Source organism: Triticum aestivum, chromosome 1D, assembly GCF_018294505.1.
Source record: "Triticum aestivum cultivar Chinese Spring chromosome 1D, IWGSC CS RefSeq v2.1, whole genome shotgun sequence".
Classification (NCBI taxonomy): domain Eukaryota; kingdom Viridiplantae; phylum Streptophyta; class Magnoliopsida; order Poales; family Poaceae; genus Triticum; species Triticum aestivum.
The window spans coordinates 21523327-21542476 of record NC_057796.1 but is presented as its reverse complement, the minus strand read 5'-3'; the positions used below and the strand labels follow the sequence as shown (position 1 = coordinate 21542476).

Here is a 19150-nt window from a genome sequence, read left to right as displayed (position 1 = left end):
ACATACACCAGCTGGTTGCAGCACAGCGGGGCACCAGTTCCAGCAAAAAACAAAAAACAAAGATGTTAATCAAAAATCGAATGGGGATGGTAGCAAAAAATAAAAGGGGTTGTAGCAAAACAAAAGGTGGATCCAGCAAAAAAATACCTGGTTCCAGCAAACCCCCTTGGTTCCAGCACAAACTCGCCGTCGCCGTGGTCGGTTGTAGCTTGGCCATGGCGACCGGCACACCTTGGCTGTGGCGGCCATGGAGATGGCGCACATCCAGCTGCTGCCGGAGGCGGACAAGGCAACGCGACGAGCGCGCCCCTGGCTGCGGACGGCCATGGAGAGGGATGCATCCGGCGTCGGCGATCCACACACGATTCGAACAAGGCGCATCAAGCTGCCGGCGGCCATGGCCACGAACGCGCTTCGTGGCTACGGAGGAAGACGCGGCCGGCTGGATAGGAATGGGGATGAGCATCGAATGAATAAGGAAAAGAAGACGCGACCCACTGGCGGTGCCTGGCCCCCCAACAGCCACGCGTTTAGTAATTAGTACCTTGTGTGTGATGATGCAGCTAAACCAGGAGCTTCCATCGCCAAAGAGATCGAACGATGCGCGCTCGACCGGCCGAAACTTCGGCCGGTCTGCTGGTGGCAAGCGTTTACCTTTCTGAAAGTGGTAGTTCCGTGGGACGCGAACCCCAATTGTGGTAGTTTTTTGTCAAACAGTCTACAAAATCACGTCACCCCTACATAAGACAAAGCCAGGACAGAATCTTGACAAGACTTACAAGATTACATTGTAACCACATTATTCATACAAGAGAAAACAACCTACAGAAGTACGATGCTACCACTGAACAGGTGGCCTGAACATGGGTAAAACCTCCTATATGTGGGTCCCATACCTAGATTATCCATGTGCGCATTGCATTCAACAAAATTCCCAAATCATGAGTATTGCCGCGAAATCCTTGCAACAGCTCAACTTTATGTTTTTTCCAAATAAAAAGTACGTTCATCATTCTCAGATTTTATTTTAAAAATACAAAGAGGATTTGCCCTTATCCGAAAAAAAATCTTGCCAAGCGTGAAAAAGAACTTGCTGATAACAGACAAAAACGGAAGGGATGCTAGGATAAGTAAGGCTTTCATAACTCATGAACTTGTGGAGATATGTACACAGGTACAGGTAAGAAGGGGAATGGGGCTACAGAAACATAGTCAACTGTAGGGCGTGATGGAGCACGATATTGTTCCCTTTCTGTCTAGCTCTTTCTTTGTCGTCCCGCAGCTCAGCAACACAAACAACCCCAGCGATCTCACTAGTCTCATTGGTTAGGCAGCCGATGCAATATAAGTCCAGCCATTAAAGCAGGAAGATACAAAAGGCTACCATGGAACATTCTTCTTGCACTCTTGTGAGTAGGATCCAGTACAAATGATGAGGCTCCAATGGTAAGGCCCGTCGTTAGAAGTGATGCTTCAAAACTGAACCATCCAGATGTTAGACCCCCTACAGATTAACCATTTGTTAGTTCCATGAGTACCATCTCAAGTTTGACCAAGTTTATTTGTTACAGGTAGAAGCAAATGGAAATTATTAGAGAACCTACATGATTATTGGTACTTACAGTTATACCCAATATGCATGATTACATATCCCAAGTTTGACCAATGTTATTACAAGTAATGGAAATTAGAGAACCAATATGCATGATTACTACTTACAGTTATATGCAAGTAACCCCAACGGCAACATGTAGAGACAATTCCTGAGTGATACCCATGCAGTTCTTTTACCACTAGGATCAGCAAAGGAGAGCATTCGGTACCTGAATCAACAAGTCAATCAATGTAAAGGCATGTAACATTTTGATGTAACTTCTACACTAGGTAGATCTGGTAATAACCAGTTGGAATTAATAATTGAGTTACCCTCCAGCAATGTAGTCATCACGGCACAAGTACGCAAGGGCCATGAAATGTGGTAACTGCCAAAAGTACAAAGCAGCAGGCAGAATCATAGAGTTGAGTGACACTTCAGATGCTGCTGCTGCCCACCTGTATCATGATAAAAATAAGGACCAGATGCCATGTGAACATATTGCACATCTCCATTCAATAAATAAACAGGAGTGCTATAATATACAGAATACATGCCCATAATGCCTATAAGCAACCCCCTTTTTTATTTTCTTGCTTAACATGTCAGTGTATGACCTGAAACAGCCTCCAAGGCAGCGGTATCGTCAGTTTGGTGCTTTATGTTAGCAGCCATGGATTTGAGAGTAGTTCATAACTTCAATTTGTCTGTTTAAGCTGGTATGTCCAGATGTCTCTACGATATATATGTTGCTTTTATTCGGACGGGTCTGTTATGGCCTTGGGTGCACAAGGCAGCAGGAAATAGGCTTACCGGTGAAGGCATTGGATAGCTTATGCTAGAGATAGGAAAGTTAAGAAAAGGAGTAATTCAAGTAGTAATTATCCTTGTTGGATACAGTTGGGTCCATTACAAAAAGTGTAGTTAAATTAAGAAGAGCCTAGCTGAACTAGGAAGGTAGCTATGGTTTGTTCTTGAGTATAAACCATAGTAAAAAAGAGGCAAGCCTAGGCACTAGGCAATAGCATAATTGTGCTTAAGCATGTGCTTTGGTCAAAAAAGCGCAAGACGGTGGCAAAACTCACAATTAGGAAGGACTCGCTCGAATATTCAACATATAAAATACCCCCTTCAGCCTGCACCTAGACAATCCAGACATGTGTCATCAGCAGTAACATACCCTAGAAGTGGCGGAATGGCCCCAACAACTGCTCCCACCCATGTATTGACATGGTGTATTTGCTTCAGTGGAGTGTACACAAATGCATACAGAATGAGATTGGATGCTGCAAGCCCAGCAGCTAAGTAATTAGCCTGCAAGACATTGCCAAAATTTCGCAATGTTTAGTTCCAATAACAGCATTATACCAACTACAGCGACCGTTCACAATTCAAACAAAGTGTAGAGCAAGTACAGGCAAACAGCAAAGAGCCGAACCTTGCAAGCCAATAATGTTGTTCCTGCAGCTCCAACACTTGTAGCCCACATGGCAGCATGCACAGGACTAATACGCCCTGATGGTAGGGGCCGTCGCATTGTCCTTCTCATTTTAGCATCATTCTTTATCTCGAACACCTGAAAAGGATGTCGATGGACCAAAGTTCATTGTCTCTAAGCGTGATAACCAGGTGTATAATGATATCTATAAGTCCCAATAGAATGTAAATATGTAGGAAAATCAGAATAACTTCTCAAAGACTGATATTGAAGCATGAGATTGCGTGACGATGAACACAAGGATTTGAAGAATGTGAACACAATGAATATTGGTTTGGTTAATCACCATGCCAATGGAAAAGGCTACCCCAATAAACAATCCCATACCTGGTTGAGAGTGTTGGCAGATGCTGCAACCATCATGGTACCAGTGCATGTGTAGCAAAGTCCAGCAATGTCTACGATGCTGCCACTCCCGAGCACATATCCAGCCCCCGATGTTGCCACAACAAGTGCACTAGATAGCATAAACAGGGAACATATAATGAAATAAAATAAATGCAACAAGAGAACAAATAATTCGTCAGTTACAAGGAGTTCCAAGATGCAAGACACAGACCATGGCAAACTCATATATAATATTACCATATGCGGACAGATCGCAAGAAGTTGAGTGCCATTACAATTTATGAAATCTGATGAATGCAAACACTAATGATACTAAACACCTTATGAAAAAAACAAACAGGACATGATTAAAAGCTAGTTCATTTTTACCACTATGAAGGTCATCTTAGCTTTTCAGGGCACACTAAACCACTAATCGACCACTATGCATACATTGTCAAGGTGAACCGACCAGGACAGTAACGATTTGGTAGCGGCCACGATCTGCTATCTAGGATCTCCACCTCGCACAAAAGTTTTGGCCAAGCCCTGACATTTCAGGATATGGGTCCAAAAGCACAGCAAAACTAGATGGTGAAGCAAGAAGCAAGAACAAGAAGAAGAGGAGAGGTCATGTGTCAAACGAACCCTGTCTGCAATAAACTCGCAATTCCATTTCTACATCATAAACAGAAGGGCTACATCAGCTAGTTTGTCACATGGCATCATATGTTTTGCTGAACAGCATCAGAGGTTTATCTCACAGAGCTAGTACTACGAAGCCCAAGGTTCGCAATCAAGCATACTAGATCCTACATCGCATAAACGTTAAGGGGTATTAATGAGTTCGTTCTCAGCTGTTATAATTCCCAAATCACAGAGCAGGTAAAAATTCATTTCTTCGGAATTTAGCCACAAGAACCGAAGAGCGCATCTTTACTTCCTTATGAAAAACATCAAATGTGAAGGGAAATGGGAGCAAATCGCGCACCTGAGGCGGGCTTTGGAGAGCTCCCAGTAGCACCGCCCGTAGTGCCGCAGCACGTCGGATATGGAGGCGGCAGTGCACCTGAGGCGGGCTTTGGAGAGCTCCCAGCACCACCCGTAGTGCCGCAGCACATCGGAGGCGGAGGCGGCAGTGGCGCCGCCTCTCCACATGGCGGCAGGGGCGATGGCGAACGACGAGGAGGCCGGAAAGATCGGGTGGACGCTTTGGGCCAAAGAGCTTCTCCTTTTTTTCTTTTTCAGAATGAATGAAAAATTTAGAGAGCACCAGGGCACTAATTATACAATCCCGGGGCACTCACTATACAACCCCAGAGCCAGTACTTTATTAGACCACTAATTATACAACCCTAGGGCACTAATTGTCATCTTTGGTTTGATTAGGTATGCAAGTATACAGATCATGTGTGCTGCCTAGGCCTAACTACTTACCTAATTATTACTCCCTCCGTTCCTAAATATAAGTCTTTTTAGAGACTCACTTTATGTAGTTCATATTGAAGTCCTTAAAAAGATTGGAGTCTCTAAAAAGACTTATATTAAAGAACAGAGAGAGTAAAATATAGCTCAAGAACACATCATTGGAATACACATGGGATGTGCCCCCTGGTTGCCTAATTAGACAGATCAAGAACACATGACCAAAAGTACAAAAGGAAATTATACTATCACTCATCTATTTGGGTCAACCCTATAACAGACAGGAATGGATCAAGAAGACATATTTCTTGACTTGACTTGCATGCACCGGACGGCAGATGGATAATCCACCGAGTCCTTGCCTGGAGTCGTTCACCTGGTTGTCTTCCGTTTACGGTGCACCGGCCAGCAGGTGGCACACATGCTCATGATTGTTCAAAATGTCACTTCCCACCTCCTCTGGTGTCGTGCCACTTGTCACTTACACATGATATAGCTTTGAATTTAGATATCAGCCGATACCTCATCCCATCTCGTTCTACTTACATTTTCGACAACCAAATTGAGATTTGCAGTAGAAAATTAATCTTGAGAATGGACAAAACAAACACAACCAGCGTCTGAATTAACCATACACATGACACACACACAAACACACTCACAATGTTCCACTAGTAGTTATCACCCAATAGTGTTCTATTATACAGGATATGTAACAAGATGTGACATAGTAACACGCAGTATATATTACAGTGAACTGTACGTGCTGCCACCACACCACACCATAGCTAACAGTGGCGGCCAGTACCACACAAGAACAGAAAAGAAAAAAAAAACAGAATAACTTCACACTGAAGATTCCCCTTGAAGAGGGCAACTATACCAATCGCGCTGATCATTTGTATGCGTATGAGCAACCCTGCAAGGAATCAACACATTCATCAGCTCAAAAAAGACGGAACATATGAAAATTTCAGTCTTTTACCCTAACAAACCAACAGAATTCAAGATGCAAAACTTAGTTCCAAAAACGTACATACTATCCGTACCGCTGTTCAGTATTTGTGCTTTGATGAAACCACATATTTCCAGGAGTTTGGTTCCCATAGTTTAGGCCCTGTCAATGGAAACCGATGTCAGGGTCTCCATGAAAAATAACTGCACCCAAGCCAAATAGATGGTAGAAGACCACGCATGTGGGCAACGGAGTCGAAGTAGCTAGCACCATTGAAAGTCACCGGGCAACAGGGGCTGGAAACGAAGACGGACAACAAAGACAATGTATCTGTTTTTCTTTTTTTGGTGGAGAAGGTGACGCTAGGTCAAGCCATCGAGCAAAACAGTGGCCGGCCACAACATGGAAGTACGGATGACAGCTGGACCCAGATCCCTAACATACAGAGTCTTAACATATTTTGACACCCAAGACAAGGAGTCCTAATAGGATAAATACTTTAGCATAATTGTATACACCATCTGTCTGCAACAGAAAAATTCAAACAATGCATGAAAGAGTCCAGATCTGTCCAAATAGATCACAATAATCACGAAGCAATTAACCTGTCCTCAGGCATTACTTGTCACTTTTAGACGTACATTCCAGTTTATCAGGATACCAGCCATGAGGGTTGACAACTAGAATTAAGGCTTGACTTAACCAAGATGAGATCAAGGGTGGCTATTCAAGTAATAGCAGTTTAAGCTTTCACATGTAACGTTGCCATTTAGTGTGCAGATAACTGTGTGGTTAAATAACTACACAGGTATATTTTGAATTGTCCAGTCAGTGGCGGAGCTAGCCAGAATCCACTGGGGGGGCAAAAGCTAAAATATGAGTGTTTGGGGGGGCCAAAAGCTAAAAAAAAATCTCATGTAAGCCCTCACAAATTTTTTTCCTTCACAAGTTGCAGCAATGTTGGGGGGGCCACAGCCACCCCAGGAGCGTACATAGCTCCGCCACTGTGTCCAGTGCGTCAATAAAATACTCCTATAATACCTGTCAGAAGTAGTAAAAATAACCTTCACATGTAATGTTGTTGCTGGCTCCTCCGCAACTGCAGCTCAGCTGCGAGCTGAGAGCACTTCCTTCTTGTTTCCTCTAGTTCATGCTCCAGCTCGCCAATCTACAAAGAATCATTAGATCTCATCAGGTGGGACGATATGATCTCCTTCCCTAACTAATCGCTTCAAATGTTATGGCATACCGTCTGCTTCAACTGTGTATCTCGTTGCCGAAGATCTTCACGCCTGTAAAGGATGTTTTAAGTTCAACTTGCAAAGAAAAAATTGGTAATGTGGATTTCACGCAATAACACACCACTAACAAGTCCTACTGATTGAATTAAATGTTAAGCCACGTTGTAAGAACAAGGTAAGTGTTGGAAATGAGCACATATAACAGGCTGATTAAGTCACACAAACCTGAGCTCAGGCAGTCTAATGATTTATCTCATACCACAAATTAGACTGGGAATACAAATTGAAATAGTGATGATCTATGCAGCAAGATGGACAATAGTAGAGAGAGAGAGAGAAAGAGCATGCAGCACATCAAATTCTGAATCCATCATGCAGGCCATAAAATGCTCAGAGTCGACAAGCTACTTGAGCTTGGCTTGTTGTCTGAATTAGCAAGCCGGCCTCGATCAGCTTGCAAAGGCTTGTAAGTTTCCACCTTTCATATTGCAGCACTGCCCCTTTGATCATCCTGCAACCCATATTCAGATGCCCCAACCCAAGCCTGAGGATCTAACCTCACTCCCATCACAACACATCCCACCCAATCCTGAACTTCCCTTCAGTCATTCCGCACTCCCCATGCCCAAACCATAAAGATGAAACCCAAGCCACCTCTCATATTGTGCCTGTGTATGGCCGACCGCCATCCCTCGCCCTAACCATCTCTGGGTCATTTTATTTCTACCACCCTCCAAATTGATTCCACTTTCTTCCCCAACCGATGAGGCCTATAAGGTGCAACGGCAGCAGTACAGAATGTCAAAGCCAGCTCCAGTGGCAGCTGTGGGCCAGTGGGGTCTAGGCCAACACCCAATGACCTAGGTAGGGCAGAATAGACACGGCAATAATAGTGTGCAGCACAGTTTCTTCAAATCCTGGGGCGTTCTTGGATTCTCATTTCTTTGGTCTGTCCAAGAGCATGATGATAGATTGAGTTCCTTCATTGCATATTCATGGAAGGTTGGTTGATCAGTTCAGCGAGAGCTGCTGAAGCTGGTGATGTGCTTCTCAGTCTCTCTCATTGATTCGAAGTGGGATCAGTAAAAATGAAGGGATGTGAAATGAGGTCAGTGTGAATCCTAATATCTCAACACTTCATATGTATGGTGCCCTGTTACCGAGTTTTAACAGGCCGCAGGCCGAGTGCAAGCTTTGACAGAGTTGAGGTTTCTCGACCACGGCTTGAGTTTGCATCAAGATGAAGTGGAGCCTATCTACGCAGCTCGGCTTGTTGACGCTTGTATACATACGACACATTTTGCTGTAATTAACCCCATATGTGTACCATCATTATTCAAATTTACCTTGTGAACAGAACCAAATTTTCTTCACTCAACTTCTCATTGCAATTGGGATCAAGTACACCAAGAGAGCCAATATCTACCAGATCCTGAATGTCACACAAGATAAAAAAAGATCATATGAGTACATTTCACATCCACTTGGAGGGGTGTTATTGTTGATTACAAAGCGTTATAGCACAACTTATTAGCTAAAAGTATATTTCCATCATGCAGCAGTATATATACTTGCCTAGTGCGAAAAAGTATCCAAATGACTGTGTGCTTAATTAGGCTTTGACACTAAACTAGTGAAAACCAAGATAAGGGCGGACCAATGGGAATTTACGGAACATGTTTACAATGGCTATTCCAAAAGACCAACAACATCACTGAAGATTGCGGAATCAGAAACCAATCTTTCTCTTCCACGAGATGTGACAGGGGCGATGAAACGAATGTCCAAAGAAAAAACACCTACAAGAACGTGCCTCAGTTCAAAGCCTAAGGGTGCAAACCTCTTCCAAGCCTGCTGAGTCCATACTACCTTGGCCAGACGAATGCAAAGCAGAACCTGGTCAAATGAAAATAATAAAAACATGAATGGATTATATACAGAAGTAAAAATCAATAACCTAATTGGATTCTCATACAACAGGGAAAGAAAACAGAAAAGTTACCATGCTCTGTTTGGAAAAACTTATTTATAAATAGCACGCAATATTTCACACATCGTTTACTTGTTTATGAATAAACTATACAAATAACATTGAGATAATGTTCTGATAAATAAGAGAAAACTTAATTCCAGATAGCAAGATATTCCTAGTTTATGACCCTCTGGACTAGAGGACTGTTTTCTTCATAATCAGAGTCTTAAGACCATTAACTAAACCAGCGATCTATTACTGAAAAATATTGCAATGTCAAGTGTAGGAACAAGAAAACATTAAAATATAACTCCACCAGCAGGATCTCAGGATAACATATCTACACTGAACTGAAACATCAGAGATGAAAAACCAAACATAACCCTGAAGCCTGAACTATTATACTCGGTCTGAGAGAGCTTCGGGAGCGCTTGAGAGGAGGGACTGTAGCAAAGAGCTGAGTGAGGAGAGAAAATTTAGGTGGCTAGTACTTAGTATCAAGTTTGTGGGGCTAGTTGCCCCTCCCTCCTCTTCTCTTATGTTGGGGTCTAAATATAATAATGCTGGGGTCTCCCCTACAATTTTCCAACCAAAAAATGTAATAGCTTTGACAGTATTATAGTTATTTCTACATACAACTATTACTATTACCTGCCCTGTTAGCTGTCAGTCTAAAAGCTGCTTCATCATCATATGTCTGTGGGAGCAAATTTGAGAGGTGCCCTCCAGTCTTCTGAGCAGTGGAAGCTTCATGCCGAATCTTCACACCAGGGCCGCCCGAATCTTTAAGAGCAGCCTTATACTGGGATCTCAATTTCGGATCGATTGGCTGGTAACCTATTAGATGACACTTTTCTTTCCTGCAAATAAACCATTTGTCTTACAATATGGAAAAGTAATGAGAACAATCGGGTGCATGATGGGTATCCCAAGTCAAACAATGTTCTTAAAATTGGCCAGATAGGCATCATATTGTTGCAAAACGTCTAAGATAACAGGTCTCTGCCAGATTTTACCAGGCTCAGCCCGACTACCTTGTAATATACCGATCATTTTTCAAACCATGCAGGAGGACTGCATGTGATCTATTAATAGAAGGAAAAACTTCAACTATACACAGGTTCAGAAGCAACAACAAACATGTAAGACATAACCTCAACCTCTATCAATAGGATCATTAAGTGCTATCACTATGCAATGACCAGCCCAACTACCTTGTACTATTACCGACTATTACGGAGAGAAGTGATCTTTTTACAAGGGTTATGGAAGCTGGGCTTTTACATGGCCCTTTTTTTTCCTCAAGAAAAACTTGGCTCTTTTTTACCACTTGGGAAAATGTGAGGCCACAAAGAGCTACAGTGGCCTGCACTTGTATGTTCAATGTTTGTTAAACTTGACGACACAACATTAATCGGTGAAGACAATTTACTATAGCACTACCGCCATTTGTATATAAATGACATCCTATAAAGCATGGTGTCAAACTTCTCTGACTTTGATGAGCATTACAGAACAAAGTTTTAGATAAAACAGTGTTATTGTTTACAAAAACTTAAATGTTTAAAACAGAAGTGTTAGATACATATGAATAAATCAATCAAAAATTCTTCAACAATATGAAGCTAGTGCAAGTATGCATAGTGTAGTATATACTTCATAGGCACAATGCTATTTTCTTTTACATTGAGCAGTTGATGTGCAAAAACAAAACAAAAAATGGTGTCTGAATGCGCTTACCAATAATCAACGATAATTTGTTTCAGTTTTGTTTCCAGCCTAATGAACAGTGGAGTCCTCTCAAAATCTTGCTTGTCATGTGCCGGCTCAATAAAATTTGCCTCTAGTACACCTAAATCAAGACAAGTGTCATCCTAACAGAAACAAATTAAGCAAAGTGACAGTTCTAAGATATGAAACTCACCTATAACACTTCTCCCTCTACTAGATGCTTCTTGAAGGACCTTCCAGAATGGCTGCAAAGGGTTTTCTTTTTTTTCAAGAACTCAATTCCAGCCCAAATTGTATTGCAATAATTTTATCACTAGAACTGTATATTTAGATGGCCAGACCCGACTCTGAACATGATAACATGCATTTAGGCCTCTCCTCATATTCATAGATGAACATAAATCATGAAACTATAACATTCTGAAAGTTTTTTTTTAGCGGAAAACATTCAAAATATTGATAACTTCTACTGGCAGCTCGATATTCCTTACATAACAGGTCTAAATATAATAATGGAGATCATCAACATTTCAAGAGAAAGGTTAAGAAAGACTGGTGGTACGGTCTAACACTAGGATGCGTTCAATTAGTCCTTAAGATGGGCTACAAAACCAGTTGCGGATTACAATGACTACAGTTGTCTAGACCATGGTTACCAGAGTCACCCTGAAAATATGTACCGCAGACTATTACTGTCATGACCTGATGGCCATGAAAAATTAAGAAAACTACATATCTTCTATTTGGTGATTTCCATATAGATTCCAAAAATAGCAGCTACAAGCACTCCATCTTCTCATCTTTTACAGTTATATATATGATGCATCTTCCATGTCTATATCCATACATATACTCAGACATATAAAAATTTCTGCATTGACATATCACCATATTGCATATGGGGCAACACTGCAACATACTTTGTAAATGCTGAGATGTGATCTAACGAACATGACACATAATAAAACAATACCAATAACAAAGGAAAATGAACGAATAAGTCAGAACTGAAAAGTGCTTACCATGATTAGTCGATTTTTATGGTAGACATTAATCCCAAAAATGCCCAAAACAGGAGCCTCTTTTGCAAAGCCAATATCTACCCTCACTGACACCTGTGATTCCAATTGAAATGCAATTAAAAATACTTTTTGCAAACAAAAATTAAAGGAACCATTTCGCAATAATATATTAAAACATGTTTGAGAACAGCCAACCAAGGCATTGAGACAGACTCTCTATTAACTAATGAAATGAGACCCCTCCCCCAAATTGCTCTCAACCCTAAAAATTACCCAAGCTCTCCTCCATGCCACCGTCTTGGTCCCCCTCCTCCCTCCCGCCCGGCGAATTCGTCGGTGGCCAGAGGAGTGGGTACCCGTTCCTGTCATTTCTCTTGGTTCTTACTCCCTCCGTTCCTAAATATAAGTCTTTTTAGAGATTTCAATAAGGATTACATACGGATGTATATAGACATATTTTAGAGCATAGATTCACTCATTTTGCTCCGTATGTAGTTCACATTAGAATCTCTAAAAAGACTTATATTCAGGAACAGAGGGAGTATATGTCCTTGTTTCCCTAGCGGCATTGACAAGGTGCTGACGGTGATGACGCGTTCGAAAAGGTCTCTCGGGCCTCTCCCTACATTGACGAAGTCCGATCAGGCGCCGTCGAAGGGCCTGCGAGGGTAGGTGTTGCAAGATCTGTTGGCTCTCTTCGGATCTCTGCAGTTGGTGTGTCAATCAATGGAAGCAGTTGGCTGTCTCTTGGTGCGGTGATCTCGATCTCTTATCTCGATGTGTTTTGCAGCATGGCTCAGTTTCCCCAACCCTCTGGACTAGTGGTGAAGGATTGTAAGCCTGCGTTACAGGGGGTAATGCCCCAACCGATGTTACTTCAGCATTACTAAATCTTGTTTCTAGCAGCGAGTGGCTATTGTGGTCTTCAAAGCCTAGTATGGCGAGGGCATTTGCAGTTTTCCTTTCCCATACGGCCAGTTCAGTTCAACTTTCAAGCTCCGACGGTCAGCAAACAATCAAAGACAGCCAGTATGGTTTTGGTTGTAATTTTAGTTTTTTACACATCGTTTTGCCTCAGCTTTCGGAGAGAGGAAAGATTTGTCATTTTTGCCCCATATATTGGGGTCAAGTTTAGTACTACAATATAAGATATGTATTCTGATCTTTTGGAACAAGCAACACATAAGTTGCTTTCATCAGTACTTGCTACTTCTCAACCCATCTAGTTCTCTCAGAACAATCTATCTACCACCCGTTTCTATACACTAATGCTCTTCAAGCAATGCCTTCTGGCCATCTTCCGCGGGGTAGTTATCTAATTGGTTGCCATCAAGACTAGCAAAAAACTCATCTTCTGCTAGATGGTACCTCGATAGTTCACGACAAGAATATCCTGAAAAGGAATAGCAGATGCACAAATGCACTTACCACTTGAGAATCATAGGCAACTTGAGGTTTGTAAGTAACTACTTTCTTAAACTTCAGCTCATTGGCAATGTTTATCTGTTCAACAGGCTTTCCTCTTAGTATAATTTGGAAGTTCTCAAACTTCTTGAGGTAAAGGATGGAGCTATATGCCTGCATATTGAGAACCAAGAATTTCTAGTACAATATGGTAAGGCTTACGAGAAAAGTGAACAATATAAAGAAATAAAACTTACACGTAATGAGAATCTCAGTCTGTGAGATATATGTTGCTGAATAATTTCTTTTTGAACCTTCGTTGACGCCCCACTGTTTTGACCTTGATCCCGAAGCAATATGTCCTGAAAGTTAGGCAACAAGAAAAAGCATCGTAAAACAAACTGCCGATGTGGGGAAAATAACCATGTTTTGCAAATAAAAAATAAAACTATTTATTCACGTTCAGTTTTTTTCCTTTTGAACTCGAACTGTAGGGGGGAACCTGACAGTAAATTATTTTAATTAGAGAAAAATATGTGCAAGTGGGGAGAAAATGTATAAGAGGGGACAGAACTACAGAGGGAGCCTAAGGATCATCTAGCTGATCCAGCCATATCCTAAGACAAGCATGGTCATCCTTCATTCTATAAGAAAGGAAGAGGTCCATTCTTAAATTAAAAAACCAAGATACCCTGCTAGGGAAAATATTGTCAAAGATCCTGGCGTTCTTTGCTTTTAAATAGTAAATACTCCAGGCAGAGACTGAGAAGACTTCAAAAGCGAAAGGCTTCCTGATTGTATTCTTGACCTAGTCTACAACGCTTTCCATAGGCTCCATAGGAGGGTGGAAATGAATGCCAATCTTGGCCCAGCAGCCTAGACTGAAATTACATAACCCCAAGAGGTGCTCCCTGTCCTCATGAGCATCAGAATTACAGAGCACACAGTTAAAACCCCAGAAGGAGTGGAGTGTCGTTCTAGCATGTCTTTGGTATTGAGCCTGTCCTTAAGGAGAGACAGACAAAGCCCTTAATCTTGGGGGTGCACTTGGATTTGGGTACAATACGCTGGGGTCTGGAGGTGTTGGAACTCTGATCTGTAATGCTTATGGCGCCAGTCCAAATGTTTCGGTGATCCTACAGTCGCAAATGGGTGGGTGGGTGGGGGTGACTCCTTTTCTCTATTCCTTCTCGATGAAAACGAAACGCAACACTCTCCTGAATTGAGGAAAAAAAATTATGCATCCAAAGAGAATTGTATGAGCAACTAACCTCATCATCATCATCAAAGTCAAGTTCTAAAAGGCCATCGTCATTCATCCATAAATTGTATATCAGCACCTTAGTTCCATGACTATCCATATCCTCGAACTGAATCCACATAAAACTTATTATTAATACATATGTATACACTATGCAGAAAATCAGTCACTTGTCAGGAAGAAGCTAATCACTTTACAGATGGTTATGTGATAGCTTAACAAAACTATAATAATAAATCAACTTGGCATAAAAGATAAAAAGAACCATGACTAAGTGAAGCACTCACACTTGGATACATGCCATAGAAAAATAATTCTAGATACTCCGCTTTACAAGACAGTAAGACAAGAAAGAACTTATAAGAAAAATAACACCAAACTATATTATATTGAACTGAAAACTGCAGGGAAGACCCCAACAGTGAATTCTATTAATTGAGAGGAAAATATATACAACAGAAAGGAAAAAAATACAAAAGGAGAGGGGGGGATGCTAAACGGCACCAAGAGAGCGCAGCCTAGGTACTAGGAGCAGGGGGCTCCCCAAACTGATCTAACCAAGACCTGACAGAGATAGCATGTTCCTCCATTCCGAAAGAAAGAAGGAAAATATCTCTATTGAAGTTGAACGCCTGACAAAGTATAGTCAATAGTCATACATGGCATACGTACAATGCGAGGGGTAAATCTATCCAATAAGTTTCATTCTAAGTATTCAATCAATAATAAGCAGCATATGTTGCTACAGGAACAACTCCAAGTGTGCTGGTCCAATGATTGGCACAAAAGTGTTGGGTTTAGCTCCAGTGTGCCAAGCTAGAAATATAATGCTTCTAGATATGACAGAGAGGTAACAAACCATAGCTAAGATATTAACCAACTAGCTAACTGTGACAGCCAGACATGAGTGTGATTATCAGTACTTGCAATCAGGGGTGTTCAATTCGGCAGATACAAAGGTAACAGTGAGAGATTTGGGGGGAAAAGAAAGATCTATGGACGAGAGAAGAGACACAAAGATGAGGAACGTAGATTCCATTTTTTTAGAATCTGATTTGTTGGCTAAAATGTTTGATTTAAGCCCTATGCACCCTCACAGGTTGGGCCTTCAGCTTATGCACCCTGCTGCTGAGCGCCGATAGCTCTTCATAGCTGCAGTAACATCCAACACAAACCAGGACGCCAGGACCCTATTCAAATCCAATCCATTTTCAACCCAAAATGGATCCTGGATTCTTTTATCTTTTTTCTTTGGAGCTTCTAAAACACAATATATGCACTTAACTGCTTGATATCTAGAATCTTTTAGAATGCTATTTTGCCAACATTACTTAGTGCTCTCTTTAAACAGCAATAAGATACCAAGGTCTGAAGCATGCTTCATTAACTAACAGAGGCAAAGATACTGAAAATAGAGGCCTAAAATATGTAGGCTAAATTTTTATGTGCACTGGCATGGCTGATTAAAAGATATTGGAGTATTGGACCAATTTTACATGTTAGCTGAAGTAGAGGAACCAAGTTAAGACTAATCCCGAGCCTTTGACCCTATAATGGTTGGCTCACTCATCCACGAAACATCAACTATTTTTCAGCTATTCCATCCTTCTCAAATAATAAGAGGTGCTACCCTAGTGTAGAGTCCACTCATTGCAAACATTCACTGCTTAGTTTCAAATTATGACAGGAGAATGACTAAATGATGTTTGGCATGCACGTCACCTGCTGTAGCAGTTCTTCCTTCGAAGAAAAAGGGGACCAGTCAAGTATTATCTTTAGGCTACTATCCCAATCACCCTGTGAACCATAAACCAAAGGTGCTATTTGGCCATCTTGGACTACAAAATCGAGCTGTAACAGTGAAGGGAAATGTCAGCTATAGACAGGCAAGGCTGCATCAAAGATATACTGCTGGACCAACTTGACATACCATGGGGACAACTATGTCATCCTTCATTGTTCTCCTCAGGAAAGTGTAAGAGAGCAAACCAATACTCAAGGTAACATTGCTGCAGGACAAAACAATTGTGTGACAATCATTAACAAATACAAAAGGTTGAACAAAAAACCACGAGTTCTTCCAAGAAGATCAATAATAACTGGAATGATAATACTTACTTTTCACGTATTGCACGAGTAAAAACAATTGCATCAGCACCGAGTCTCATTGTGCTCGTTTTAAAGCCGTTTCCATCTGCAGAGTAGCGGAAGGTTAGAATTTAGCCAAAGATGGGCACAACAGGTGTTTTTTTGTTTAAAAAAATATAAATCCGTTGTATACAGCATGAAAATAATTTGTTAGAATACATGAACTAAAACTTCTTGAGAATATTTCAGATTTGAAATTGCATGGATGTTTCACACCTGAAATGAAGGGCTTAAGTTGTGTGATACCAACTACGAATTGGTGATACAAGGTAAGGCCACTTATATTATTGTGAGGAATAGAGCCTAAGAACTGAAGCTCAGCTTAGTATTTTTCGGGTTTCTAAAATCTACTAGTTACCAAGAGGCACTGAGACATTAAGATGTTTCAAGTGCCACTTAGACTTGAATAAATAATGCTTTTGCACTTCTTACAGCACAACCACAGTCCATCAATATAAGTTAACACCAAAAAGGTGCATTTAAAATGGTTTAGTGAGAAACTGATTCAAGCATCACACATAGTACCATCAGACAGGACACCACTATGTACAATACAACAACAAAGCCTTATGGTGTAATCTCTTCAAAGAGAGAAATGCAGAATGTTCAAAATCAAATATTTGAAAGCCAGGAGAAATTAGCTTTCGCCAAAAGAAAAAAAACATACACTGGCCAATGGTTGTCTTTGATTTCTTGGTTGAGAATCCTAGACTCATGCATTGGCGCACCCCTTCGGGATCCATTCCTCCTCCATCGTCTGTTAGAATAGCCCCAATGAGCAGGAATTTACATAGGAAACTTTAAGGATCAACCCCCAACCAATTCCAAGTTGTGTTCATTCTCTTGTTTTGTATTGAATTTGGATACCTTGAAAAACTAGCATTGGACTGTTGTCTTTCGTGTTGGTGCTTTTATCCACTTTTATGAATGTGGCACCATTGCAGATCTGGGACAAGAAAACCATATATCTGATCAGATCTATTCGCAACATTGTATCAGCAAGATCAGACGATTTTAGGGCATAAACAACGTTGAAGCTAAATAAATCTAGCTCATATTACAAACCTCATCTACCGCATTGTCAAGAAGTTCAGATATAGCTGCACAACAAGAGAGAAATTGTTAGATAAATACTTTACATGGTGGCAGAAGTATCTTGAACACCAAACATAAAGAGAAGTACCACGCCGTCTAGTTTTTCTACTATCTAATCCAGCAAACATTTTAACAGCAAGCATTTGATTTCTACTCGGTGGTCAAACTATATTCTTCCCCAAAAGGAAAAATCAAGGAAGGGAGAGCGGATAGCATGTGTTTTTCAGTATTATTAGTGCAACCAAGAACCTCAGATACAGCAAGCAAGTCATCTCATCTCCCCTCAGGACAGATATGGCAACAGACCAGCAAACAGTTCATCTTCTAGTTAACCGGTACCCTTGACGAACTGAAGTGTACTAAGCAATTTCACCTCCACAGCAGACCAAATCAGAGAATGGATGGGGGCAAGGGTAAAGATGAAGGGGGCGGCAAACCTCCGAACGCCCACTTGTGGGAGGTGGCGTTGGTGTGGAGGAACTTGGGGTGCACGCGGGCGCGGTCGAAGTCCCCTGTCTCCAGCGCATCTGAGACCAGGCAGAGGAAATTGGCGTCGGGATTTCGCGGAAACCAGGGGAGGATGGGGATCGAGGAGACGAACCGTGGAACTCGCGGATGGGGGCGGAGGGGGTCTCGCTGGCGCCGGCCTTCCAGAAGCTGCGGCAGTCGAGGGATCGACCGCCGCCGTCAACGCCGGCTGTGCCGCCGGACATCACCGCCGGCATACGAGGGGAAAGGTGGGTTTTTTTTTCTTTTGACCTCGAGAGTAGTAAAGGGGTTAGCTTAGTATACTCTGCTGGTTAATTTCGAAACTATGGATAGGGGCACGTGCAAAATAGTGACTAGTCATTTGTGTCTAAAGTTGTCTATATATAGCTTTAGCTCTATGTACACTAGATAATGGAAAATAAGTTCAAAAAAAAACTAGATAATGGAAAAAGCCTCGTTTCGACCGACTCATCTCTCTCATGTCAACCGCCGCGTCGTTCACGTCACACGTGTCATGTGGACCCATGCGTGCGTCACCGCTTCCGCACTCATCCTTATCCCCTCCCATGAGGTTGCTCCTTATCCTCTCAATCCCTCCCCCCCTCGCGGCACGGTCGACCCTCTCATATCTCTAACACCCTCCTCCAGCGAGCTCCGCGAGGTTCTCCATACACACACGTAAGATGCTAGTGAGGATCAGACGGAGAGGCACGAATATACGCATCAATAATTCTTTCATTCATATCTTTGATCTCAACTGACAACTGATCATTCCAAAACAAAGCTAAGCAACCACTTTTAGCATTGCTATCGACTCCACAAAAGCCTCAGAGGCCTATGCGAGAACACAAATGATGAACCTTTTCAGACTTCTGCCTTTTTCACACAAAAACACAAACCGCGGACAATGACTCTGGATGAGGGCGATGAAATCACGAACTATCGAGGCGCCCTGATTCCTCAGCGGTTCTAGCTTAGGCCTATCATT

At 41.8% G+C, this 19150-nt stretch overlaps 1 protein-coding gene and 1 pseudogene across 5 annotated transcripts; both read right to left on the bottom strand.

The window, feature by feature from the left end:
• Positions 1-1139: 1139 nt before the first annotated feature.
• On the bottom strand, positions 1140-4577 carry LOC123157218 (protoheme IX farnesyltransferase, mitochondrial-like; annotated as a pseudogene).
• Positions 4578-5439: 862 nt separating this feature from the next.
• On the bottom strand, positions 5440-18496 carry LOC123180027 (protein MICRORCHIDIA 2). 5 transcript variants are annotated; one of them, XM_044591983.1, is made up of 21 exons: positions 18275-18496; positions 18111-18200; positions 17644-17678; positions 17446-17524; positions 17246-17335; positions 16549-16624; positions 16361-16439; positions 16153-16281; positions 14441-14539; positions 13427-13531; positions 13194-13343; positions 11766-11858; positions 10937-10988; positions 10753-10864; positions 9664-9872; positions 8881-8936; positions 8387-8472; positions 7049-7091; positions 6841-6967; positions 5881-5961; positions 5440-5763 (listed from the first exon to the last, which is right to left on the bottom strand). In XM_044591983.1, exons 1-19 carry the CDS (start codon positions 18396-18398, stop codon positions 6866-6868), a joined length of 1809 nt encoding a protein of 602 aa, XP_044447918.1. In that variant the 5' UTR covers positions 18399-18496; the 3' UTR covers positions 5440-5763; positions 5881-5961; positions 6841-6865. The 5 variants fall into 5 exon arrangements, with proteins under 5 accessions (XP_044447918.1, XP_044447916.1, XP_044447920.1 ...); XM_044591981.1 differs by having other exon boundaries at positions 5894-5961; XM_044591985.1 differs by having other exon boundaries at positions 6864-6967.
• Between the last annotated feature and the right edge of the window lie 654 nt (positions 18497-19150).